The sequence below is a fragment of the Mirounga leonina genome, unplaced genomic scaffold, assembly GCF_011800145.1.
Source record: "Mirounga leonina isolate KUSES-001 unplaced genomic scaffold, KU_Mleo_1.0 Mir_94, whole genome shotgun sequence".
Taxonomy (NCBI): domain Eukaryota; kingdom Metazoa; phylum Chordata; class Mammalia; order Carnivora; family Phocidae; genus Mirounga; species Mirounga leonina.
Window position 1 is genome coordinate 5,576,718 of NW_023270855.1, and position 26,159 is coordinate 5,602,876.

A 26,159-nucleotide genomic window follows, 5' to 3' on the forward strand; every position below is an offset into this window, starting at 1 on the left:
TCCTACATGTGAACTCTCTCATAGTTCTTTTTTCTTTCTTTAAAAAAGATTTTATTTATTTATTTGACAGAGAGAGACACAGCGAGAGAGGGAACACAAGCAGGGGGAGTGGGAGAGGGAGAAGCAGGCTTCCCGCCGAGCAGGGAGCCCGATGCGGGGCTCGATCCCAGGACCCCGGGACCATGACCTGAGCCGAAGGCAGACGCTTAATGACTGAGCCACCCAGGCGCCCCTCTTTCATAGTTCTGAAGATTACAGTTCTAGATATTTAGAAGCAACAATAGAGTGTTTGTTTTGTGTAACTCTAGTCCCTGTAGCATCAGGGCATTTGTGACTTTAGTCAATAAATGCATAGAAGGCAGGGTAGAAATAGCAATAGCTATCATGTTCTATGTCCATGTACATTTTTATATTCACTGTTTTATTTATACATGAAGAAGTTAAAGTTCAGAGAGGACCTGCACTAGATCTTCCTGAGTCTAGACCCTGGGCTGGAACCTGGAAGCCCTCTGTGTTAGTGAAGAAACCAGCTGTATCTCTAAAATAACAGTAGTTTAAACAAAAAACCATGAAATCATTCTCTCATGAGACTCTTTAAGAGTAAGTTGTGCAGGGCTGGAAGGTAGCATGGGAGCCCCAGCCAGGCTCCTTCTGCTGTTCTCTGACCACAGATTCCCCATCATGATACAAGAAAGCTCTGGTTGCAGCTCTGGTCATCATGACCACATTCCAGCCATCAGACAGGAAACAAGAGAAGGGGAGGATGCCTCCATTCTCTGAAATGTGCAACCCAGAACTGCACATACCACTTCCAGTAACACTCCATTGGCCAGACCTTAATGTCATGCACCACAGGTGCAAGGGAAGCTGGGAGATGCTGTCCTGTGCTGGGTGGCTAGGTGCCCAGCTAGAACTTGGAGTGATATTACTAAAAGAAAGAAAGGGAATGAGTATCGGGGGCAGCTAGCACTTGCTTCCACCTTTCCTGAGTCCCCTCCATTATTTTAATCTCTTGACCACCACTCCAGCGGCTCAATCTCCCACCACACCAGGGGCTGCTCCTTTGAACTTGGTTCACATCTCTGGGAAGGAAATCGCATTTATCGAGTGTCTACCATGCACTGCAGTTTTTATAACAATAATCTCATTAGTCTCTATAGATAATTCTACCAACTGAGATGAGTCTCCTCTTTAAAGCTGAGGAGCCTGAGACCTAGTGAGGTTCGGGGACATTGTCTGAGGTCGCATGGCTGGGAAGGGCACCCACTGTCACTCTGGGGGCACTCTGGGGTGTCAGGAGTGCATGTCTCTACTGGGGGGCATGGGGTAGGCTGCCATCAGGCTTTGCCGACTTGGTGGTGGTGCGGGGGTGGGAGGGTTGATTCACGCTCTGTCCTTCCAGAGGCAAGATCGGGGGTGAGAGAGCTCTGTGTCCTTGAGGATGGCCAGGTCACAGCCCAGAGACTAGCTCCCTCCAATCCATCTCTGAGTCCCCAGAACATCCTGGCCCAGGGTCAGCTTCCTTAGACCAGGTTGAGTGGAGATATGATCATAAAAAACACGGGTTCCATAAACCTGTCTGCTACCTGGAGCCTGGAAGTGAGGTGGGTAACACCCTCAACCCAACCCAAGTCAGCAGCTGTTTGCCTTTATATACGGCAAGTGCCCCTAAGTGGCTGTCAAATCAATGATAAATTAAAGAGGGAAAAGAGGAGTTCCTCTCTACCTGGAAAAAACAGAGACTTTTCTGGTTTGAGAGTCAATTTTTTTCTCTGGATGTGGGGCTGAAACAAGCATACCACTCCTCAGAATAAGTGGACAGAGGTGGGGCAGTGAGGAAACAGGGCTGCCTGCAAGGCAGGGCAGCTGAAATGCCACTGTCCTTCCCACTGCCCAGCACATTTGAAATGGAGCGTGAGACCCGCGGGACCAGCCATGGAAATCTTCCCTCTCGTGTCCACGGTGTGGGAGAGAGGCCTGCTACAGCCGGACATCACCCACTTCAACGGAGGCCAACCCCTCTGGGCCACTGTTAGTTCTGCCCACCCTGTCTCTGGCCCTCCTCCTCCTGCTAACGATACCCCCCAAGTACCCTTTGGGCTCCTTCCCGTCCCCACCCTCACCCAGATCATTTGGTTTATGTAGGGCTGCTGGGGGTGATCAGGTGACTCAGGCCTGGCCAATCAGTGGATGAATCCCCATTCTAGTCTGGTGGTGGCCTTAGGGATGATCAGGTGACCGAAGCCAGGCCAATCAAAGGATGAATCCCCATTCTAGCCTGGTTTGGGGTTTAGGGGTGATCAGGTGACCCTGGCCTGGCCAATGAGATCCCTACCCAGGACCTTTGCTGGAACTGTCAGGAAAAAGCAGCTCACTTTCTGCAGGGCTTGCTGAGCCTGGGACTGCTGGTAGGCGTTTGTGCCCCTCTTGGGAACAGTGAGCGTGTGCATGGAGCCAACACAGAGAAAAGTGTAGCCAGAAAGGGAGATACAGAAGTCAGATGACATCTGAGGAGCGGCATCCAGCTGTGCCGGAAGCCCTGGGCTTTTTGTTTATGCGAGCCAGTAATTTCTTCCTCTGGCTTCAGCCCTATTCAGTTAGATTCCCTGCGACTTGCAGCTGAAGAAATTCTGTCTGACATCACTTAGGGAGGCAGAGTAAAGAGAGGCCACAGTAGAGATCCCAGCTATTACCTGCTCCAGCCCCACCACCATGGAAGGCACTGAGGACCTTCCATCTCAGGCTCCAGCCACCCTTTCCCACCTTGGAGGTTGAGGGTAACTCTTGGGACTATATCCGTCCTTGTTCCCCTTGTAGTTGATGTTCTTGGTAAGGCCAGCTCTGAACTGAGGCCCAGTAATGTCAAAAGTCTCCCACCAGCTGCAGTGTGCCAGGAAGTAGGCTGGCCACAGGAAGTTTTCAGTCCTCTTAAGCTCAGTTTAAGATTCCCTTTTGCAGATAAGGAGACGCAGAGAGATGACAAAACTTGCTTGCAGCTTCACAGGCCATGTGGGTCTCTGTGACCCCAAAGTTGGGGCTTTTCTCATTCCTAGGCCTGCCTCTACCCCGCACCCTGAGGGGGCTCTGCTGGTTGCCCAAACCCGGCATCCTGGGGGTCAGGGATCAGATGGAAGCTGCCTAATTTCAATCCACTCTGCAGATAAAGAGCTTGCGAACAACAAAAACCACCACCATTAACACGGAGTATAGGAGCTGAGCTTTTAATGCCCCGAATTGCCTAGTGTGCGGGCAGGGCTGGGGACAGCCAGAGCTCCCAGCTTTGGTTATGTGGAGGAGGGGCAGCTGTGGGGGCAGCCCAATTCCGATGCCCAGAATTCCCGCCAGCTTTGCCGCAAAGACTCTCCAGAATGGAGAATGGACTGGAGCTACTGAAGACAGGCTCACCAAGCAAGGGAGCTGGAATCCGGGACCTGTGAACATCCGCAGGGAAGGTGGGCCCATCTGAATTTCCAACTTTTTGTTTCTAAGCTCTTTGAGACAAGGGTGACTCAGCTCTTCATTAAATGTGGGCAGGTGAATATGGCTTCTAGAAGCTCCAAGCTGCCCCTGAGGTGCTGTGGCCTAGTTGCTGGGCAAGAGAGCGGGTGGTTTGCAGAAGCTGAAAGAAAGTCCCATCTCTCCCTAGGCTGTACTGGGAAGAGGAAGCACCAGGCTTGGGGCTCCATGCCAGAGGTGAGACCCCCGACCTTGGCCCCAGACTCCACAGTCCCCTGACGCTTTTTCAGTCCTAATGACTGCATTCTGCGTTCCCTTGACTGTCCCTCCCTGCAGCCCAGCCGTCAGCCCTGGTCTGGCCTTGACGCCTGGCTAATTTTAAAAAACCTGCTGAGGTGGATGCTTAGGACTTTGCCCAATCTCAAAATGGTCACTATCAAGAGGAGATGATCATATTAATTAATTAATTATATTAATTTATATTATTAATAATGCTAACTACAATCTGTACAGCTCTTTACCCCATTTACAAAGTGCTTACATTCTCTCTCACACACACAGGCACACGCAAACACACACACACACACACAAAATCCTATTTGATCTTCACAGCAGCCATGTGTTGGCAGGGCCAGGGATTAGGGATTTGGGATTTCCATTTCACAGGGAAAGAAAGTGAGGCCCAGGGAGGGAAACCACTGCTCAAGGTCATCAGCTGAGGGTGAGCTGCTACTGCTAAGGGGGTTTCGAGAGGACAGATATGCTCTCCCAGCTCATTCATTCCTTCACTCATTCCTCCATTCGTTCCTTCCTTCATCCATCTAGCATTTATTAAGCACCTACTGTGTGCCCCACTCTGTGCTAGACACTTATCCCTAAGCTGGGACACTTTTCCAGAGAGCAAGAGTTCTTGTGTTCCTGAGAGATGAGTTGGGGGGAGGAGGGGCAGAGATCCCACTGGCCCCTGGGAACTCAGGACTGCTGATGGGGCGTCCTGGCCGGGTGGGGATCCTCATCTTTCTCTCAATAATTCTTTCTTTCTTTTTTTTTTTTTTAATTCAGGGAGCCTGCACAACCTGGTTCCGACAGGCCTGGCTCCGGTGGGGCAGCTGTGGCTGGGGGTAGGTGTGGGGAAGGGGAGACTCCTACAGTAGGCCGTAGAGTCCTTGGCAGGGCTTAGGCTGGTGCCACCTGGCTGGTCTCCGTCTTGGAGGCACTGGCAGAGACCTCATCATCACCCAGTGGGTTCTTGCCACAGCAGAGGGTAATGATCATGCAGTTCCGGAACTGGAAGGCAAGGGACAAGAGTCAGGGTCAAGGTCCACCGAAAGTGTGTGTAGCAAACTGTGGTGGTTGACGAGATTTGCCTCCAACCCTTTCCCTGCTTCTGGCCCTCACAGACTCCACGCCCCTCTCAAATCTGGCTCCCTGGAGGGAACTTAGTAAGCACACATGGTCCCACCCCAGAGATGCCAGGGACCAAACAAACCCAAGGGGGCATTGCTACTTATGACACTCCATGATGCCCTCTGTGTGCCAAGGGCTATCTGTAAGTTATCTTAGTTAGCCCTAGAGTTTAGGAGTTTGCCCTCTCTAGGAATGAAGACACTGAGGGCCAGAGAGGGGAAATGACTTGCCTAAGGGTCACACAGCTAGAAAATGAGAGCTGAGATTTGAAACCGATATGCCTAACTCCAGAGACCACCTTTTCCCCACTGGATCATGAATTCTTCAGAGAAGTCACTGATCGATGTTAAAGAACTGCTTTATCCCTTCATCCCTCAGCATAAGGTTTAGCTCCTTGTTCAGCTTTGTGGAGACTGGCACCATTCCATTCCTAGGCTTGGGACTTAGACTATTTGACTTTTAAAGTGGGCCTCCAGAATCATCTGGACTGGCACTTCTCATGCATCAGAGACACCCGGAGGGCTTGTTAGAAATGCAGGTTCCTGGGCCCACCCCGAGCTTCTGATTCAGCAGGACTCTGCATTTCTCCCAGAGGACTCTGATGTCCTGCGGGATACCAGGCTCCCTGCCTGGTTTTGCAGGTGGAATGACTGAGCCCAGTCCAGGACATGGCTTGTCCTCCGCAGGCAATGCCTGGAGCCTGGGGCCCCTGGACCCTCCTGCCCCACCATCAGGCACCTGCTTGTTCATCATGATATAGATGACGGGGTTGTAGATGGCGGCCGACTTGGCGAAGAATGACGGGATGGTCATGAAGATGGGGCCAAAGTTGGAGCCCTGGTGGGTGAAGATGTAGAATGCGACACTGGCGTAGGGCACCCAACAGATCAGGAAAGCGATGACCATGATGATGACCATGCGTGTGACCTCCTTCTCAGCCTTCTGGGTGGTGGCCGACTCCTGCTGCTGGGCAGCCGCCTGCAAGGACACAGGGCCTGCTATCCAGACTCCCTTGGAACAGGGGCCGGGCTCAACCCAACTGACGCTTGTGTCCCCAGCACCCAGCATGGGACCATACCTCCTTGACTGTGAAGACGAGCTGCCCATAGCAGAAGAATATGACAGTCATGGGGATGGTGAAGTGGACCACGAACATGTAGATGACGAAGGACTCGTTGTTGACCTCTGGCTTGAGCGTGTAGTAGTCAATCCCGCACGAGCACTGCAAGCCCTCTGGGATGTACCTGCACACCAGAGGGGGGTGGGACAGGAGAGGGCATGAAGGAGACCCACGTGTGAGGGGCCACACCGGTCAGGGCCCTGGTTCGGCCAACACACCCGCTGTGTGGCTGGTCTTGCTCTGGGCCTTGCTTTCCCTCTCTGTGAAATGGGCATGATAAAATATCTGCTTGGCTGCCTGACCGTGAGGATCAAATCAACTGAGATGAGGGATTCAAATGCCCCTGCTGCAAACAGCGTGGTTTGGTTGTATGGCAGCCGTGATAGCATGAGATGGCCTAGTCTCTCACCTAGCAGAGCCCAGACACCGCTGACCTGCACTGTGTTTCCTCACCAGACCCGCTGCTCCCCGTGGCTGGAGGCCGGGCCTCAGACTGTGCAGGGCAGAGGTTGGTGAGAAGGGAAAAGCTCCCACACTCTGTATCTGAGGCAGTCTGTACAAACAGGGTCTTACTAACAGCGTTAAGAGTATCTTCTAGGCCAAAGATGGGCACACAGGGTAACTAAGGGATCTTTGCACATTTTCTAGAAAGAAGAAGTCCCAGGGCCATGTGGTCAGGATGTTTCAATGATTTCAGAGGATGGTGACAATGGAGTGGCTGTTGGCTGTGCCTGGGGGGATGGGACTAGGCAGGACTGGAGAAGACGGGGAAAGAGGCTGGAGGGGGCGGGCTCAGACTCAACAAGGAACAAAAAATTGACCCCAGGAGGCTGAGAGAGGAGGGACAGGAAGAGAGATTGGGAATTTCCTGGAAGCAGAAGGACACGAGGCCTCTGGGAACCCACAGGGTCACCAGCCCAGTTTCCCAAACCGCTGTCCTCCCATCTCTCATTTGAGTCCCATTTGGAGATGATGGACTAGAGGCTGTAGAGGACCCAGTTCCCAGGGGCTACCATGTCACCACCTGCACTAGACAGGCTTGGCCTCCCCAGGTGCTGAGGTCCAAGGTCAGAGGGAACTGCCTATGGGGCAAAGAGGATTGGAATCTGGCCCTGGCTTAGTTGAGGATTAGGGGCACGGCCAAGGTGAACGGTTGGGATGTCTTGGATTCTCCTTGACATGGGGGCTCAGGAGGTGGGACCAGCCCCCATAGCAATATTAAGGTCTGATTCTCTCTTTCCCTGACCTAAACCTCTCCCTTGGGAGAGCTGCCAGGGCGGGCATTTGGGGTAGGGAGCATATAAGCTCAGTGCCCAGAACCAGATAGCATCAGGTTTGAGTCCGGGCTGGGGGACCCTACAAAGACCCCCCCAGAGACCATTCTCTTCTGCTCAGTGTCATTACCTGGACCAGCCAACGAGGGGGGGTGCAGCACAGGCCAGTGCCATGAACCAGGTGAGGGCGACGCCCATGATGGCATGGTTCTCCCCGAAGCGGAAGTTGCTCATGGGCTTACACACCACCACATACCGCTCAATGGCCAGGACCACCAAAGACCACAGGGCAATTTCACCTGCAAGGCAGTCAGGGATCAGTCAACACACCACCCTCCTGGACCCTGCTGTCTGTCCAAGCAGGAAGCACTCCTCCTGGATGGGAGAGGGCAGCCAGGAAGGCAAGCTAGGGCAGGGCTGGAGCCAGGACCGGGGATGGGCTCTGGGGCAGAAGGACCCGTATGCTGAAGGAGAGTGAGCAGGGCATCCCCCAGGAAGAGGAGTTAGTTCAGTTAGAGCTCTGGGTTCATGAGGGATGGAAAATCGGATTCCAGGGTCATCGTTAGACTGGGAGCCCCGTAGGGAGTTTTTACAGAACTGGTTCTTTGTGGGGTGACAGGCAGCGTGCCTGTTGGGGTTGGAAGTCTTTCCCTCCCTCTTGTGGCGTGGCCTCTCCCCACTGGGGAATGAAATAACCTGGGCCTCTGGGTCTCCCGCCTTGGAGCCAGGAAACTGGAGAGTGATTTGCCCAGAGGAAGGAGCAGGAAAGAATGGGGGCATTCAGACATCACCCCCAGAAACTCAGTAGGGAGGTTGGCCATAGAATTTATCAACCAAACCAGGACATTTCTGAGAGAGAAAGCGAACACAACTAATTATTACTCCAGAATGATAATTGTAAACTGGCCCCAGCCCTGCAGAGATGTGCCCGCACGCGGCCCCCATCTCACCCCTGCCTTCTAGCCTGAGACTTCCCAGCCCACCTCCAGCCTTTCTGTGTGGGGAAACTCTTCCCCTTCGAAGAAACCCCTTCCACAGAAGGCATTAAACTGTGTGGTGATCTGTAGCTTTGACGGGTGCTTTCGAATAATTTCTTTGACAGGAAAGAAGATGGGGGTGCTGCAGAGATAACAGATCCCGTATAGCAGCTGAGGAAAGTGAGGCCCGGAGAAGGGAAGAGACCTGGGCCTGGGTCGTCCGGCTCAGATCCAGGAATGTTCCCCCTCCTCTGGGACACACAGCCTCTCGGGCAAGCGGGCGGGGCCGAGCACCAGCCACGAGGACTGCTCTGCCTCCTTGGTTTCTCTTTCCTTCACGTGGTCCAGGACGCTGTCTCAGCCCCATTCCCAGGGAATCTCCAGCCATCGCTGGGTGTTTGTCACCTTTGATGACCACACAACACCCAGCCGCAGGTCACAAGGCAGGGGTGAAACAGGGGTACCACATACAGACGGACCCTTCTCTGCAGGGTCGGAGAGATGCCAGTGGGGAGAGACTGAGCCCATTGCCCAGCACAGGCAGAATCTGGTGGCTGGAGGACTGATCATCTGTGTCCCACTCTGGGCTGAGAGCCCTGAGCACAGGGATCTGTCTTGTCCACCTCTCTCTCCAGTGCCCGGCATGGGTCAGACCCAGCATAGCTACTCCAAGGGAAACAGAGCAAGGCTCGAGGGGCCACAGTGATGTGGGCTGGAAACTCAGCTCTATCCCCACCACAGTGTGACCCCAGCAAGGCCCTTGACGTCTCTCGTGCTCAGTTTCCCTGATGTGAAGCAAGATAGTGGCACCACTCTACATGAGATCTATAGCGTCCGATGGCCGCCCTCAATAAACAGCCTGGCGTAGCATCACTAACGGTGTTTGTTGATCAAGCGGACAATGCTGACGAACGTAGAGGGGAGAAGGCCTCTTAGCCACTATCCCTGGATATGGGGCTGTCTCCAGATCCCTCCACTCCCCCTGGCTCCTGTATCCCCCGTCCCACCACCCCTACCCCGGCTCATACCGCCCAGCGTGGCAAAGAAGCCCTCCAGATTGCATCCCGTGGGCCCAAAGACAAAGTATCCGTGCAGCGAGGTGTAGAGGGTGGTGGTGAAGCCCCCGAAGACCATGAAGAGGTCGGCCACGGCCAGGTTGAGCAGGATGTAGTTGAGCGGCGTGCGTAGCTTCTTGTGCTGGATGGTGACGTAGAGCGTGAGGAAGTTGATGGGGAAGCCGAGCACAATCAGCAGGAACATGTAGGCGGCCAGCATGGAGAACTGCCATGGCTCAGCCAGGTAGTACTGTGGGAACTCGAAGGGGCTGCGCACCACCCCTGTCTTGTTGGAGAAGGGCACGTAGAAGTTCGAGCCCTCTGTCCCATTCATGGCTGCGGTCCTGGTGGCTGCCCTGTGGGCGGCTCAGACCAGAGTGCTGTGGAGGCCTGAGCTCAGCCACCTAGGGCTCCAGCTGGACCACTCTGGGCTCTGACCCCCCCACCCAGGCCCTTATAAAGTGACCTCCCCTCCCTAAGCTCCTGGCTGAATCAGCACCTGGGAGATTGGGGGCGTTATTAATCATATTAATCCCCACTGCAACTGGGGGCCTAATTGGCTTCCATGAGGGGCCAAGGTGACTCTAGACAGAAGCCTGGGGCCAGAGAGGGGAGGGGCTGGGGACCCTGGGAAAGGGCAGGAGGCCCGCCCCCAACTCTTCTGGTCCCCAGGAATCTCTGCCCGTATCAATCTGGTGGCTGTGACCTGGCATTGGGACCGCTGGCTCCATGCCATGTCTCCCTCACTTCATGTGAGCTTTGTCTCCCCCCCCGGACCATGAGCTCCCTGAGGGTAGAGGCTCTGGTTATTCTCTTAGTCTCTCAACCCCTCACTCAGCCCCTTACCTATTTCTTCCCCAGCCCTCACCGGCTGGCTCACCCACAGCCAGGCCCTGACCCCAGCCCATCTCACCAGATTATGACCACCGTGAGGGCGGGGGCCGCGTCCTGTCTGCTCTGGCACTCTCCATGCTGGACACACAACCCGGCATAGCCCAGGAGCTCAGTAGGTATTCGAGTTGGAATTCCCTCACTCTCCCGTTCATTAAACATTTGTGTGCAGACCACTGGGGATAGAAGATGTGGGAAGATGTGGGAAGATGTGGGAAGAACAGATCCAGGGAGGGGAGACTCCCTTTAAAGGGGAGGTGTCTGTAGAGGGGAAGTTTGGGTCTTTGAGGAAGGGGAGTGTTTCGCTAGGTTGCCAGGTGGGAAAGACAGGGGAGACTGAAGACAAGGGCTGGCAGACGCCTGAGGCCACACCTGCGCTGTGGGGCCAGCTCTGGTGCGTCTCAGTGCCAAGCTGAAGAGCCTGGGCAGCGGGCCGTGGCTTGGGCAGGTCTCAGGGGCAGAAACGTGGCTCAAATGCCCCCACAGATGTATTGGAGGAAGTGAGGCTAGAAAAGGAGACCAGGGAGAGGGTGACTGGAGCAGGAAGGGGGCAGAGGCTCTCAAGGCTCCTAAAGGGAGCCCTGGCATCCAGGAGGTGGCTATGTACCAGGTGCGGTGCTGGGCACCAGACTACTGCCGTGAGCAAGGCCTCCTGGGGACTCCAGTGTGAAGGCAAGGCCAAGCCTGGAAACTGAACTGGTTGGACACTGCGGCACACAGGGCACATCCAGGGACGTCGGGTCAGACTGGGCTGGGCCAGTGGGCCTTGGAAGCCCATGTGACAGGTAGCCCCACGAGGGCGGGTTCTGGGGGGCAAATGGAGGTTTGACCTGGACAGGCTCCCCCCATCAGTGAAAGGAGCGCAGTGATGCTTCTGAGGAATGTCTGGGGCAGATGGGAGTGCCTGGCACAGGGTGCTTGATGACCACCCTCCTGCCACAAACATGTATGGAGCACCTACGGTGTTCCACACACGGTGCTTGGTTCTGACAAACACAGTGGAGGAGGAGGATGCCCGCGGGAAGTGTCATTCTGTGGGGCCGGCAGGGCTTACAAACAAACACGTATTGAAACCACTGGAATAGGAAGAGTTCAGACTGTGACCCACTCCAACACCCTGTCATTTGGAGCAGTCTGGGAGGGTGAAGTTTGCACTGTGGACTTGGTGAAGGAAGGACCCAGCGGGGAAGTGTCCCGGTCCCCAAGACCTCCTTCCCGTGTACTCTCTTCCGTGTAGCCTCTTCCCGCCTGAGATTCCCAGACCTGTTCACTCAGAAAAGTCCCCCTTCCCTCCAGCCCGCCTGGGGCTCCAGACCCCTCCTGTCCCAGGTGGTGTTGGGGCTTGCATATGGGGGGCTGATGAAATGTGTGCTGGGGGGATGAATGAGCGCAGCGGAAGGCAATGGCTGGCGGGTGTGGCGGGACCTCTCACGGTTTAAGGGACCTGGCTCAGGGATTAGGCCCAATGCTAATGAGGTCAAGGTGGAGGGTTTGATTCTAACTGTGGCCCAGTAGCCGGATGGAGGGAGGAGCCCTGGTTCCCTGGGCCAAGACCAGCCACACACAGCCCTGTGTTGGCGGGGGTGAGCCCCCAATCCTAGACCTCAAAGCCTTGCCTTCACCTCCTCCTAACGCTTGGGACAGCCTGGAAGCTTTTAATTTATGTTCTGTTCCCGTGTTTTTTGTCCATCTCACTGGCTGTCATGTGAGCAGGCGGGCGTGGAGGGGGCCTGCCCAGCTCTCAACAGGGTTCCCGGAGCGGAGCATGTGCTCAGCACGTAGCAGAACGCTGTAAATCATTTCCCCATGCACGGGAAAGAGCTGGGATTTCTGTCTGTTTCCTCAGAGTCTGGCACATAGTAGGTGCTTAGTATTTGTGGATCAAGTGAATAGATCTAGGTTATCTCAGTCAGTGCTTCCCTTTCTATGTCTCAGAGTTTAATGACCCTCCCTCACAGGACCAGGGCCATGGGGAATCAAAGGCCTCACAGAGTAACATTGACCTGTATTCTGTGAGGCACGACAACGAATCTTTTTTTAAACTAAAAATGCTCTTTGTTCAGAGCAATAGGCTCACAGTAAGCAGGAAGTCATTAGAAGTCACCTACTCTGACCCTCCCTGCTACATTTCACAGGTGGAGAGACTGAGGCCCAGGGTCGGCAGTGAGTCAGTAGCCCAGGTCACGTGACAAATCTGGGCTATCACCTGCCTGGCCTTGCCTCCCTCCCCACGCCAAAGACAGCTCTCAGGAAAGATCTGCTGCCATTCACACCATGGTATAAATGACCAAAAAAGGGTTGTGTTGGGCTGATGGGAAAGCCACTAGCCTGAGTCACACAGGCCTGGGGCAGCAGTGGTGGCCCAGAGGGCAGGGGGTGGCACTGGACTCTAGCCTAGGGAGTCCCACTTCCCCTCTCCGGCCTCAGTTTGTTGGAACTAGGAAACCCTGGGGGATCCATGCCCATCTGCTGGGTAAACATGACCTGCTTTTCCACCAGGGCCCAGTCACAGACCTTCCAATCTCACAATTTAGGTGTCATGGTCCCCCTCCATTGGGCATGGTCCCTTTACACTTACCCTTACACCTGGACTAAGACTCTGTAAGCACGTAACCTGGGCGCAGCCCAGCCCCCTCCCTTCCCTGTGCCTCAGTTTCCTACTCTGTTGCCTGTAAGTGATCAATGACTGCTGCTGACAGTGTTAGCCTCTTAGAATCTAACTCAGCTTTCGAAGGTCTGGTCTCAGTTTACAAAGCACTCCTTGGAGAGGCCCCCAAGTCTACAAAGCAGGACCCCCACTCCTTCACATTGATTTTCTACTCAGTACGTACCACTATCAGCAACAGTCTTGTTTGCCTCCTGACTCACTGCCCACCTCTCTCCAGAGTGCAGGGCTGGCCTCGCCTGGACTTTGCTGCATCTGAGCTGGCAGCTTGGAGTAGCAACTCAATAAATAGTTGTCAAATGAATGAACAACTCCTGGCCCCTCGTGAGGAGGTCTCACTCCCTACCCTCTGACCACTGAGGAAGTGGCTTCCTCAGCAGAGCCGGAAGTGAACCGGCTGTCTAGTTCCCCAGCCTGAGCTTTCTTCTGCCATGGTAGGTGCTCAGAGAGGGCCTGGGAGCACGCCAAAGGACAAATCCCAGTGTGGGTGACTTTCTGAGTCACTGGCCCCTCAGTCAGGCTTGGGGATGATGTGTGGAGGTGGGGAGCTGGGGGTGGCTGTCTCTGAAGATGGTGGCACCCACCTCCAGGCTTCCCTGAGCCTGGCCCCCTTGGAGCCCAGGTGCAGGGCTCTGACTTGGCCATGGAGGATTAGGGGCTTAGCAGGTAGCACACAAATAGCTCTTAAGCCCCTGCATAGAGGTGCTGCTGGTTCAGCAGCTTCCTCCTCCTTTTCCTCCTCCTCCTCTTCCCTGCCTCCTCTCCCGGGCTTAGCCCCACCTGGCTGCGTCACCATGGCTGAGGGAGGCCTTAGACTGAGCTGAGAATGTCAAAGGGAAGAAAGGAAGGAGACAGACTCTTCTCCCCCCTTCCTTCCTCTTCTCCTCCAGTCCCACTTCCTCCCTCCTCCCTCCCCCCACTTCCCTCTTACCCCAACATTTGCCAAACACCGTCTATGTACCAGGCTCGGGGCTAGGTACAGGGGACACTCAGATGAATCCTATGCACTCCCTGCCCTCAAGGAGCTCCCAGTTTCAGGGGCCAGCTGACAAGGAGAAAACTAATAACCATGGGAGGCAAGGCTCTGCTCTCAGGCCCAGTGCTGTGGGATCCCAGAGGAGCAAGGTGTGGACCAGAAGGGAGGTGGGAGGCCTAGGCAGGGGGACAATTGGGCCAAGGCACAGGGAGCAAAGGGCCACCTGGCCCTGGAGCCTAGGGTGGAGTGGGGCCAGGGAGGACAGGCCTAGGAGTCTGGATGCTAGCTGGCTATCAATGGGGAGGGTTGTAAGCAGAGGAGGGGCATGATCAGATTCCCATTCTAGGAAGATATTCTGGAGTCTGGGCGGAGTACTGGGATAAGTGCTTGACCCAGGTTGAAAGCCCTGCCCAGTGCAGGCCTCTTTGCTAAGGCTCCCAACGGCCCTGAGGCTGGCACAAGTGGAAGGTCACCTGGTATCTGCCATAGCAGATGGGCTATCACTGTACCTGTGCGAGAGCCATGAGGGGCTCCCAGCTTCAGGAGCCTCACTGGGGGTGCATGGCGGACACCCAGCTGGTTGAGGCCAGGCTAGAGCCAGGCCCACCTAAGGCCTGGCCTGGGGCTCTAACTGGGCCACACGATCCCCTTCTATCTATTTCCTCCTTCCAGGGACATGGGTAGTGTTGGGGACTTGGAGGATCAAGTCGCAACCTGAACAACCAAGCTGTGCAGCCTCTAGCAGCCAAGTGTCTCTCCAGGCCTCAGTGTCCTCTTAGTGAAATGGGTATCTCAATCTCTCCACAGCGCTTTCCTTGTGGCATGTGAAGGGTCGTCAGGCTCATCAGATGGAGACTGAGGCTCGAGCCTCAAGGTCAGAGCTGGAGTAGGCCCTTTTGCCCACATGAGGAAAATGAGCCTTGGAGAGAGAACAGGCCTGATCAAGATGCCGTCTAGTCTGGGACAGGGGAGACACAGAACAGAATGCTTAGGTGTAAAGGTTGTGCCTGGGTATGAATCCTATCTTGGCTCAGTAAGTATTTGTTGAATGAAAGGAGAGAATGTTGCTGAGCCTCAGTTTCATCATCTGCATAATGGGCACCCTTGGAGGCTGTCGAGGATTAAGTAAGATGATGCATGGAAGGTGCTTAGCATGGTGTTTGGTACTCAATGAGCATTTGATTTAAAGGCAGCTACAGTGATTGTTTCTCAGACTCAGACTTCCAGAGCTCAGCTTCCCCATGGCAGCAGAACTTGTCATGGTACACCCTGGTTTTTGTATTATTCGGCTGAGAGGATGCATGCTGTAGTCTCAGGCTGGGCCCCATCCCCCTGCCTCTAGCCACGGACCATCTGATCTGTCACTGTGATTGACGCCTGTTGGGTGGCTGGGACTGTTTTCTCTCTCTCCCCTCTGTTTCCCAGCCATATGCAAATGATTTTAGTTCAAGTAATGCGCTAATGGAAATCCTAACACATTAATAAATGTTTAGCAAGAGAGAGAGCATGCATGATCGTAAGTAATTAGACACTCAACGAAGGAGTTCTGTTGGCACAACTGTCTGGCTCCCTTTCTTCATTTTCCTCCATCATCTCCAAAGAGAAATGCAGAGGGAGGCAGGGGGAAAGGGGTAGGGCAGGGGGCCAGCTTCAGCACTCACCGCTGGGTGGCCTCTGTAGCCGCTCCCTTCTCTAGGCCTCAGTCTTCATGCCTGCAATGGGGACATTTGTCCCGCTCTGCCCACTTCACAGATGAGCTGAAAAGTATCAATACCTAATCACCAGGGCGGGTTTCTTATCCGGCAGCCCAGTTCTCTTTCCCCTGCTGTCAGGACTTTGCATAAAGCTCTGGATCATTGACACCCCCGGGGCAGGTAGAGTGGAGGGCAAAGGGAGCAGGGGCCTTAGGGCAGGACAGATCAGGGGCTTCCACCCAGGGCTGGGTGAGCCCTTGGGCCCCAGTACCTCCACCCAACCCCATGGTTGCAGAATGGAAATCCTAACCCTTCCATCACAAGGCTGGTGTGAGAATTGAGATAATCTATGAAACTCGGCTGGTACAGAGAAGGTCCCCAATAAATGTCAGCTCGCCCTCCCCAGCCTCCCATGTGCTACCCACCCTTGCCCTTGAGCTGCTGAATGGGAAACTGTTGATGCTCAGGGGCGGGGACCTTAGCAGAACCTCAAACAGACCCATTGGCTTCAGAAGCTGGAGGGAAGGGGAAAGCCTCGGTGGGGTTGGGGCCTCTGTGGGGCTAGGGGAATGGGGAGAAGGAGGGGAGCCTGGCCCTAGCCAGGAAGCAGAGGGTGGGCTCCAGAACCTCTGAGGAGAGGCCCCCTTGTCATCTTCTTTGGAGCCAGGAACCTTATTTTCTGGTCAAGACGGAGCCCCGCTAAACCAAAATAAATAGATACCCGTTCCCCTACCCAATCCCATATTGCCATTTCGATTAGATTACATTTTAAGAGCAGGCAAACGTAATGTTCCTCTCAGATCAAATTAGAAACAGGTGCACTTTTGCATAAGGAAATTAAGTTGCAGACAATATGAAGATTTGCTAAAATGCAGACACTGATGAAAATAAGTAGCCCTTTTATTTGTAATTATTGAGGCAATCTGTTCGCAAAGTGTACATGTTAATGGTCTGACAGATCTGTGGACTCCAGCAGGCTGCGGCGAACAACTCAGAGCCTCTCTGAAAGTAACACATTTCTTTCCTCAGAAAATATGTACTTTCTCTTCTCCATCTCCTGGTGCTATTTACAAGGCACGAAATGCCATAAATAGGAATTCCGTGGTTACACAAGGCCCCTCCCTAAAATACACACTTGATCTGGGCAGAAGACACATTCTGACAGTTTAATTCTTTCCTCCTTTGACAGCCCAGCCAAGTGCGAGGTGACCCCGGTGGGAGCGGTGGTTCGGAGGGGGCCAGTCATGGGCTGGGGTCGTCGATGCGCCTCCGACAGTAGGGGCAGCAGGTGTGCTGAAGCACCAGCAGCTCGTAGTCCTCTGAGTGGAACATCTGAGGAGAAACAGTCATGACCCGGGGCCACGCCCCGAGCCTGGCAGGGACTGCCGCCCTTCCGAGGGGAGGAGGCTTGGCAGTGAGTCAGGGCTAGAACCACCAGATCCAGAACACCTTTGTCTGAGGACTGAAAGGGAGGGGAGAAGGGTCTGGGGTCTGAGGCCCCTTTTTTCTAAATGGAATTCAAAGGTGCATCACACTTGCCCGGCCCTCCCAGATTAGGGGCAGGTACAGAGGGCACAGGGGCAGGGGCAAGCCTGCTCCAGACAGCATTCGGAACATAAGTGAGAGGAGGGAGGGCCTAAGGATGGCCGAGTCTCTTCCCAATTCAGAGCCTTGGCCTTGGGATCCCTTATGCTCCTCCCAGATGCCAGGTGTCCCCAAGAGGACACTTGGGAAATGGACAAGCAGCAGAAAGAAGAAACTGGTGACCACGCATGAGCTGTAGGCACGGTACCTGGAAGCAGGAGGGGCACATGGTGATGGAGGCATCAGGCAGGAGCGAGCGGAAGTACTGCCACTGCAGGGGCGGGGGCCAGCGCTTGATGAGCACGTCCCGTCGGCTCATGGAGCGCAGCACTGAGCGGCTCACCACCACAGGCACAAACTCGGAGCCACCTTGCTGCAAGATGGGCAGGTGGGAAGCAGGGGACAGTGGTGCTTTCACTCAGCCAGGGTGACGTAGTTTATCTGGGTCATGATCCCAGAATCTCTGGGGCAACCAGGGAGGACCCCAGAGACTCCCTCTGCTGTAACCTTCACAGAGCCCTGCCAGGTCATGTAGCTCCTGCTGGCCACCTCTAGTGACGGGATACCCACCACCTCGACTCCACCGCAGTGTGGACAGGGAGCAAGTCCACTTCATGCCAAGGAGTGTGTATAGAAGGGACTTCCAACCCCCTCCCAACAGGCCTCCCGTGCCTCCACAGCCCCATCACTCAGAGAGGCACCCTCACCTCAAAGCTCAGCTTTGCCGTGAATGGGTCATCATCTCCCATGGAGTCCATGGTCTCATCCAGCCTCAGAGTCTGGGAATCTGGAAGGGTCTGGTCAAGGACAGAACCTGAGGCTGAGTGGGAAATAGGCCCCACCCTCCACCCAACACAAGATTCACAGGAGCTCTCTGTGGGCCTAGTGTGTTTCTCCATGACTCTGTGGAACAGAGTTTCTAGATGGAGGAATGGAGGAAATGCAGGCGAGGGAGGAGACAGCCCTGGTCACACAGAGGCTGGGACCAGGCCCCAGTGCACAGGAGGGAAAGGGGCTCTGATGGGACCTTTGCTGCCCCACATAGACCACGCCAGGGCCCAGGTAGGCCTGACCAGAAGCACCAAGCGAGCAGAGGCTGTAGGCCTGCTGTGGGTGGGAGTAGAAATAATGGGCCAGCCAAAAACCACGGCCAGCAAACTTGGCAATTCCTGAAGAAACGCTTAGTAATCGCCAGGTTGTCTGTAGGCACTTGAGATGGACTCGCAGGTCCTATTTCATGGAGAAGGGGGTGAGAGCTCCTGCAAATCCTAAGGCCAGCCAGACCAGGCTGAAGGCGCCTAAGGAGCTACCCCCTCTGCCAGGCAGGGGCACAAGAGCTGATGTGAGGCCAGGGTGGGTGGGGCTCCTACAAGGAAGGGCCCCAGGGGAATGGAGGCTGCTGGTGCCCAATCAGGTGCGAGATGTGGTCCCACCAGGCAGCAACAACCCAGGCAAAGCATCTGATTTCTATCTCCCATCTTCGGCAAACAACTCCCTGGCTTTTTCTTTCTCCTCTGCTCCTCAAAATGTAAAATGTGGCCCACGGACCAGTGGCATTGGCATTACCTGGAAGCTTATCAAAGTCAGGCCCTCAGTCCACCCAGACCTGCTGATCCAGCTGCTGTGTACTAGCAAGGTCCGCAGGTGCTGAGTGTTCACAGTCACATGTAGAGGCCCCCGTCCTGTGTCCAGCTGGGACAGTGAACATGAGGGATGAGCTGAGGTGTGGCCTTTGACCCAAGCTGTCCCAGCGGGGATGTGCCCTGGGGTTTTTGCTGTCATGCTGGGAGGAGTGTCAGCCCTTTCCACGGATTTTAAGGCTGACAGGATGCAGGGTTGGTACTGCTGGTGGGACGGGGTGGGTGCCGCCAAAGAAGGAGGCCACCCAAAGGAAAGCAGAGCCAACAGGATAGGAGACAGCCTCCCACCAGTGCTGAATGAGCACCTGGATCCAGCTGAGTGTCCATCTATGGCTAGGCTTCTTTACACCCTTTCGTTTGCTCAGCTTGATTGTGGTTTCTGTCTCTTGTACATAAACGTGACCTGACTAGAAAAGCTGATACAGACATCATATGCTGTGTTGGTTGCTCATCAGCTGTGTGCGGCCAGAAGCACAGACGGTACCTTTTAGGAGCCAGGTGGGTGGGAGGCCTTCCCGGAAATGAAGCAAAGGTGAATACCAAGGCACCATCTCCTCCTCCATATGCCTCTTCTGGGCCTGAGGTCATGTCCTGTGCCCTCTGGTACCTCTGTGCACTGGCCGGATCTCAGCCCATTCCCAGCCCCTGTCCCTGCCACCATGTGGGCCTCTCCAATCACTCGGCAGTGGCTTACCATGTCCTTGACTCCACTGGACCAGCCATCCCCCAGTGCCCTCCTGCCTCCTGTCTTACACCCAGGCTACACCCAGGCCTTGTGCTTGGCTGGCACACACAGGCCTTCAGCCCAGCATCCAGGATACTGTTGCTTGTGATCTCTTGCCATTTGTTCTCACGCTTGTGTCTTGGTGCCTCCAGGTCAATGAGGGAGACAGCTTCTTCATCACTGATCCCCTCTTCCAGGTAGAATTCAACCAGATGCAGTACCTCTAGAGGGCACAGGACATGGGGAGGGGCCATGGGATGGCTGCCTCAGGGGGAGCTAGGGCCTGGGATGCTCTCATCAGGCCGCATGAGGGGAGGTGGGAGGATGAGAGTTTCTTTCCCACCCAGCAGCAGGCTCCTCTGTAAGCAAGGACACACAGCAGGGTCACCTCTTTTTGCCCACCACACGTCTGGAGGAAGCAGGCGTGTATGCATGTATATGCATGTGTACGTGTGTGCATGGGTGAGAACCAGTGGCCTTTAGCCCCTCCTTCCCGCTAATAGCTGGATGGGCTCCTCTACAAGGGAGGAGGAACGGCCTCTGCCCAGCTACCTGGAAGGGGCTTCTGATCCTTTGTCAACATAGAAGGAACCAGGACGTAAGAGCCCATGTTAGCCTCCCAGACCAAACACAGTGGCTGAACAGTGGCATCTGGGGCATTTATGTCACGCAAAGCCCCACACCAGGTTCTGAGGGGTGCGTGCTTCACGTTTGGGCATCACCGGGTCCTATTTCTGGGAACCCTAGTGACCCATGCATCTGGTGGGGTGGGTGTCATGCTGTCCCCAATTTACAAATGAGGGCAGGTGTGGCCAATCGGCAGCGGAGAGAGCCCAGCCACCCACTGGCCGCTCCACCCGCACAAGGCAGACTCACCATAGGAAGAGGCAGAGAAGACGAAGGGCTGGCGGCAGTTGACGCAAACATTGCCCAGGTTGTTCAGCAGCGGGTTGTTGGTGGAGCAGCGGTAGCACAAGGGCACCAGCTCCTACAAAAGCACAAGAGCCACAGCTGCCTGAGGGCCAAACCCAGGGCGAGGAAATGCTCCCCACTCTGATTTCAGGCTCGTGGGGCCTGGCTGCCAAGAAGCAAGGCCCCCTGTGTGGGTGGGGAAGGGGCACTGGGCTCAGGGCTCTGTGCTGTGGTGACTCAGGATAAGGGCCTACAGAGGCATCTGAGGCCCTGTCACCTGGGTCCCACTGCCCTGGACACTGCTTCGTAGGTAGGGCTCAGCAGCACATTTCTCCAGCAGGAATGACAACACCACAGCCACCATGTACCGGCCACTTAACATGCACCACGTACTGTTGTGCATGCACCACTGATGTAAGCACATCATCTGGGCTGGCTAGCCATCCTGCGGGAAAGCTATTATGTGTGTCCCCATTTGATAGAGGGGGAAACCGAGGCTCAGAGAGATGGAGACATAGTCAGGAAATGATGGAGCTGGGATCTGAACCCAGGTCTGTTTGATGCCAAGTCTCTGCTCTGAGCTTGAAGGAGGGGATTGTGAGAGATGACAGGATAAATTGGAAGAAAGAAGGCGGGGCACAACTGGACTACAGATACATGGAAGAGTGATAGCCTGGTTCCAGAAGGAAGGGGGGCTAAGGCAGGAGCTCCTAGGATGAGGTGAAGGCAGAGCCATCTGGGCATGGAGGAGGAGAGGGAGGTTAAGGGCAGAGTAGCATGGGCTGGGCTACAGCCAACTCAGAGCCTCACAGAAGGGCTAGGCAGCAAGGGAGGGCAGGGCTCTGGAGCCCACAGGGGCCAGGGACTGTGGCTGGAGCACAGCAGGCTTGAGTAGAGAACAGAGGAGGCAGAGAGGGAAAAGCAGAAGGGCAAACCAGGACTTGGGAAAGGGAGGAGGGCACAGAATCCTGAGAGCATGGTAGCCATCGTTCAAACAGAACCCGGCCAGGAAAGAAGGCATCAGGATACGTCCAGGAAGAGGAGGGGAAGCCTCCTGCCTGAGGGAGCTGTGCGCTCACCTCGCTGTCATGGAAGGGCTTGGAGCGGATGGTCAGGCTGCCCAGCTCAATGGACTTCTGGAACCTGGCGGGGATCTGCAGACCCTGCAGCTTGTCGTAGGCATGCCGGGCCAGCTTGTAGGCACCCAGGGCTTTGCTTTGCTTGGCCAGAGTGAAGAGTGTGTTCCTGCAGATGATAGGGTTAAGGACAGCAGAGGCCACACTGGGCCTCAGAGCTGGCATTGCCTACCCTCGGAGTAAGCCCCATGCTGGAATGCAGCTGCTGCTAGTGCCAGGACATGGGCAGGAGCCTGAGGAGTGCTTTGCTCATTTGTGGGATATAAGTGTACTTCTCGGATATCAAGGCATAGGGATTTTTCCAGAGATAAAGACAGTGCAGTTTCCATGAATATTTTAACCTTGCTTAGGTTCTCTGGGCCTGCTGATGGCTCATCTTGTACCCTAACTAGGCCAAAATGGCTCTCCCCAACTCACCCAGCCTGCCAGCCAGGTCCTAGGGTGTCCAGCACCAAGTACCATCCTGCTCTAGCCTTGCCAGGTGGGGCTGGTCCCAGACTGCCTGTGGAGCTCCCCTCAGATCCAGCTCACAGAGGCCACTGGGTGCAGGGCACTTCTCTCTGCCTGCACTTCACCAGAAGCCACAGTGATTTCTGAGTGTCAGCCTCCCCTGTTCTCTGAGACTCTCCTCTGAGCTCCTCAATCTGAGGTCACAGGCCTTTGCGCTTGATTCCAGGTCACCTTAAATGCTGGCTGCACCCAGACCAGGCCTGCCCTTCCTCCCCTACCCCACCTGTGAACCCCTTTCCCCACTTCTCCCTGGCAAGCCTCAAGTACCATGCTTCCTTCCCATTCTCCTTCCCCCTAATGCTCTCGCTCCCCACAACCCCAGTGTGGCTCCTTCCACTCCAGAAGTTACATGGCAGTAAGTTTCCATGTCCGTGTCTCCACTGTCACTCTTCAAAGTCAGGGACCATATCAGGAGCCACTTTCAGGTCCCCAGTGAATAGTATAGGGTGCAGCTTAAGGTAGGGATTCAATCAAACTCTGCTGACTCCAACAGAACTTGCTGGAAAGGCTGGGCACAGGTGCTGAGGCTCTGGCAGGTGTGGCCTTGGCCACTCCTCTGCAAAGGTCTCAGTCAATGAAGGTAGCACTTGATTTCCCTGAAATGTAGATGATGGGCCTGGCACCTTTAGAGAAGCCACTTCTCACCAATCAGTACCTCTGAGGCCTCTCCTGGGAGGGTCTTTTCCTTACAGAAAGAAGGCAGGGTTGGGGCTGGGAAGGGGCTGAAAGAATATAAGATTTAGAAGAGGATGGGGAGAATTATGACTTTTATGACCTTAAAAGATTTTGGTCATTTCCTGGTAGTTTTTGACAGCATGGGTCCTCAGCCCCCTTCTCTGCTTACGGCCCCTTAATGGCCCTCACAGGTCCGGAGAAGGTGAGGCCAACTCACATGGAGGCCCTCAGGCCACTACCTCTTCAGCGGGGCTCCCACCTAGGATGGGCTTCAGCTCCTCCCATACACCATGCTTACTTCACCTCCGTGCATTTCCATGTGCTGGGTGCTCCCCTGGAACATCTACTCTACTGTCTTTCCTGATAGCCTTACGGGATAGACGTCAGCTCTTCCAGGCAGCCCTCCCTGACCATGGCCCCAGCCTTAGCTACATTCCACCCCTGGACACTGCACACATCCCACTGAACTAAGCCCTGACACTTGTCACCTCCTCTACTAGATGGCAGCTTTGTCACCCACTGCCTGGCCCACTGTCTAGGGCACAGCAGGTGCTCCATCCCCTCGGCTGAACAAATACCCCCACCTCCCCAGGGAAATGCCCGAATCCAAGTGCTTCCTATAGTTCAGTTATGCCCTCATTTATGGGTTCCAGGAGGGCTTGGGCGGTGTACTGGTTAGAGACCCACTGCTGGGCCAAGCCCAGAGAGCCCTGAAAACTAATCTTCTCTTGGCACTGGCCCCTTGGCCTCCCTGGCTGAGCTGCTTCTACAGCAAAACAGTAGCAGCAGGACAAACTCTCTCTTCCCTGAGGGCTATGGGAGAGAGGGGAGGTTCCGCCAGTAAAGTATTCTGGAAAGAACTTCACAGGGGCCATTAGACAAGAGGGCTGGGACAGAGGGTAGGGGTGAAAGGATACACTTTAGAGATGCCCAACGGGGTGTCTTTGGTCAGGCTGTGCAGCAGGAACCTGGAGATGTTGAAGAGGGTTTCGGGAAGATGGAAACTGAAGGGCTCCTCCTGCAGTGAGAAAAGCAAATAGGGATTGAATTCCGCAACGAAGCAGCTGCTGGACCAGGCCAAAAGGCAGACACCAATAATTCTGAAATACTTCAGGAAAAGAACAGTCTCCCTTAATGAGCATCTACTACGTGCTGGGCGCTTTACGGCTGTCTCATGTGGTCTTTAACATAATCTTGTGAGGATGCATTTTCATCCTCACTGTACTGGTGAGAAAACTGAGCCCCAGAGAGATGACTTGCCCAAGCCACCCAGCTAGAAAAGAGCCGAGTGAGGATTCAAACCCAGGTCTGATTCCAAAGCCCAAGAATGCCTCTCTCCTAGGCTGTGCTGCCTCTTGGGGTTGGTAATGATTCCATTTCCCTGAGCTCAAGTTGTCTCCAATTAGCTCTGAGAGAGAAGACCTTTTATGCAATTTAGGACATGACCAGACCTAAGCACGTCTTTAAATGGAGGCAGTTAACTCTTTAGAGCATGAAATCACGTGCCTCTTCGCAGCTCTCCAGCAGCGGCCTGGCCGTCCGATGCTCACCAAATGTGCACATGCGCTGGAGCTCCTCAGCTGCTCATTCCCGCACCCCCAGCACCTGGCAGGGGCCCCAACAGAGCAGGCACTAACACACACGAACAGGTCTTCTGTATCTAGAGGCTGCCAGAAGCCCCGCACAGTAGACCACAGGGAATTTTCTACCACGAGGGGGGCCATAAAACGTTAAGAATACCATTTTGAAGGGATCTGGCACATTGTATGCAAACTGACACTACTTTAGATGACAAGATGAAAGCAGGCCAGCTCCCCCCTCCCCCTCGAGCACTTACATGGTAATAAACGGACACTTCCTGGAGGGTCTTACTAGGCTGTACTCGTCACCGTGCCAACAGGACTTAGGCCCTAATTGGTCTAAACTTGTGAGGACTTACTTTATACTACTACTTGGGTTTGGAGCCCAGCATTCTCTCTTTAACTCTCATTTAAATTTCTACAGCCTCTGTTAGTTCCAAGAACCCAAGAAAACCTGAGACTGCATCCTTTTCTGGATGAGAGCCAGGGAGAAGCCTGCCTCTGGTTATATCGCACTAGGTGTGGAAGCTAAGAACCATCCCAGGAAGAACAGAATTGGCGGGGGTGGTGGGGTGGTGGGGGGGGTTGTGTCCTCAGAATTAGCACCTCTCCTCTGGGAAAGAAGCCATTATCTCAGGAAAGGTCTGGTGCTTCCCTTTGCAGTCTGCTCTGACTCAGAGCTGCTCTGCTGGGCCCTGATGCCAAATGCTGAAGTATCACCCACCTCCAGGCCTCTGCACATGCTGTGACCTCTGCCAGGAATGCCGTTTCTTCTCCTCGTCTTACTAATCTCCCTCCTCTTTGCTTGGGTTCACTTCCTCCAGGAAGTCCTTTTGGTCCTCTTAGTTTTTCCCTTAAGACAACTGGGCTACACCTGCGTGTTCAGAGACTATGAACTAACTCTTCAGGGGCAGGGATAACATCTTGCTCACCACTATGTCCCAAGGCCTCAGGAGAGGGCCTGACCCCCAGGAGGGATTTGTTGAATGAAGGAATGGCCCAATGAAGTCTCAGCTGGGATGAACAGCCAGATACCCCAGCTGGTGTGAAGCTGCTACAAGCTCACAGCTGCCATGTAGGTCCTGGAGCAGAGCTCAGTTGTTACAGAAGAGAGACAAAAAGCCCAGCTCCAAAGTGGCTCAGGCAGATTGACACTGCGCTGAGGCCCTGACTTTCTAGCTGAAGTTGAGTTTGGGGTCTTTTTTGAGGTGGCTTCTTTCCAGGTGAGCACCTGATAGAAATGAGGGGCCCTGAAAAGACTGTAAAGGAAGATAAGTTCCCTTGAAACCACTGACCGTGGTGTGGGGAAGAGATGAGATGAAGGGCTGACAGCTGGCCCAGGCAGAGCCCAGCAGAGGAGCCTTTCCTGCCGGACTTTCCTCAGAGACAAAGAATGTGCCGAGTGCTCAGCACAAATGTGGGGGAAAGAGGTGCCCAGTGTGGAAGGTAGGGCCCATGAGATGGTCAAAGAATTGTAAAATGCTTGGCCTATGGAAAACTGGTTGGAAGCCTCCAAACAGGGCAGGAGGAACAGCTGACACTCATCTGTGCCAAGTGCTTTTCCAATATTAACTCATTTAATCTTCACAACCCCAGCAAGTAGGTACTACTCTCACCCCCACTTTAAGAGAAGGAAGCTGAAGCACAGAGGCAAGTGAACAACTTGCCAAGGTCACACAGTGGTGCTGGGGTGTGAGGCCAGTGGTCTGCCTTCTCCAAGTTAGAGGGTGTGGGGGATCAGAGGCTAAGCACAGGCTCTGGAGCCAGCCTGTCTGGGTTCCAGTCCTGGCTGCTACTTACTAGTTGTGGGATCTCTGTGTTTAGCACCTCAGTTTCCTCATCTGTAAAATGGGGGTGACAGTACTTATCTCACAGCATGATTG

General features: G+C 54.6%; 2 protein-coding genes across 6 annotated transcripts in view; both read right to left on the reverse strand.

Annotated features, from left to right (window-relative positions):
* Positions 1-3,207: 3,207 nt before the first annotated feature.
* Positions 3,208-9,813, reverse strand: RHO (rhodopsin). Of its 2 annotated transcripts, XM_034997144.1 has the most exons (5): positions 9,263-9,813; positions 7,388-7,556; positions 5,942-6,107; positions 5,602-5,841; positions 3,208-4,743 (listed from the first exon to the last, which is right to left on the reverse strand). In XM_034997144.1, exons 1-5 carry the CDS (start codon positions 9,621-9,623, stop codon positions 4,633-4,635), a joined length of 1,047 nt encoding a protein of 348 aa, XP_034853035.1. In that variant the 5' UTR covers positions 9,624-9,813; the 3' UTR covers positions 3,208-4,632. The 2 variants fall into 2 exon arrangements, with proteins under 2 accessions (XP_034853035.1, XP_034853034.1); XM_034997143.1 differs by lacking the exon at positions 3,208-4,743 and having other exon boundaries at positions 5,320-5,841.
* Positions 9,814-16,397: 6,584 nt separating this feature from the next.
* Positions 16,398-26,159, reverse strand: part of IFT122 (intraflagellar transport 122) — a 68,612-nt gene continuing 58,850 nt past the window's right edge. For 3 of the 4 annotated variants that reach the window (XM_034998182.1, XM_034998178.1, XM_034998177.1), the window contains 7 exons: positions 23,614-23,714; positions 21,455-21,620; positions 20,340-20,451; positions 19,561-19,686; positions 17,807-17,886; positions 17,308-17,472; positions 16,398-16,847 (listed from right to left, as the gene is read on the reverse strand). In XM_034998182.1, coding sequence (XP_034854073.1) covers positions 16,758-16,847; positions 17,308-17,472; positions 17,807-17,886; positions 19,561-19,686; positions 20,340-20,451; positions 21,455-21,620; positions 23,614-23,714 — 840 coding nt within the window. In that variant the 3' untranslated portion in view covers positions 16,398-16,757. Of the gene's footprint in view, positions 16,848-17,307; positions 17,473-17,806; positions 17,887-19,560; positions 19,687-19,725; positions 19,823-20,339; positions 20,452-21,454; positions 21,621-23,613; positions 23,715-26,159 lie in introns of those variants that run through there. The other variant, XM_034998181.1, reaches the window with a different exon arrangement.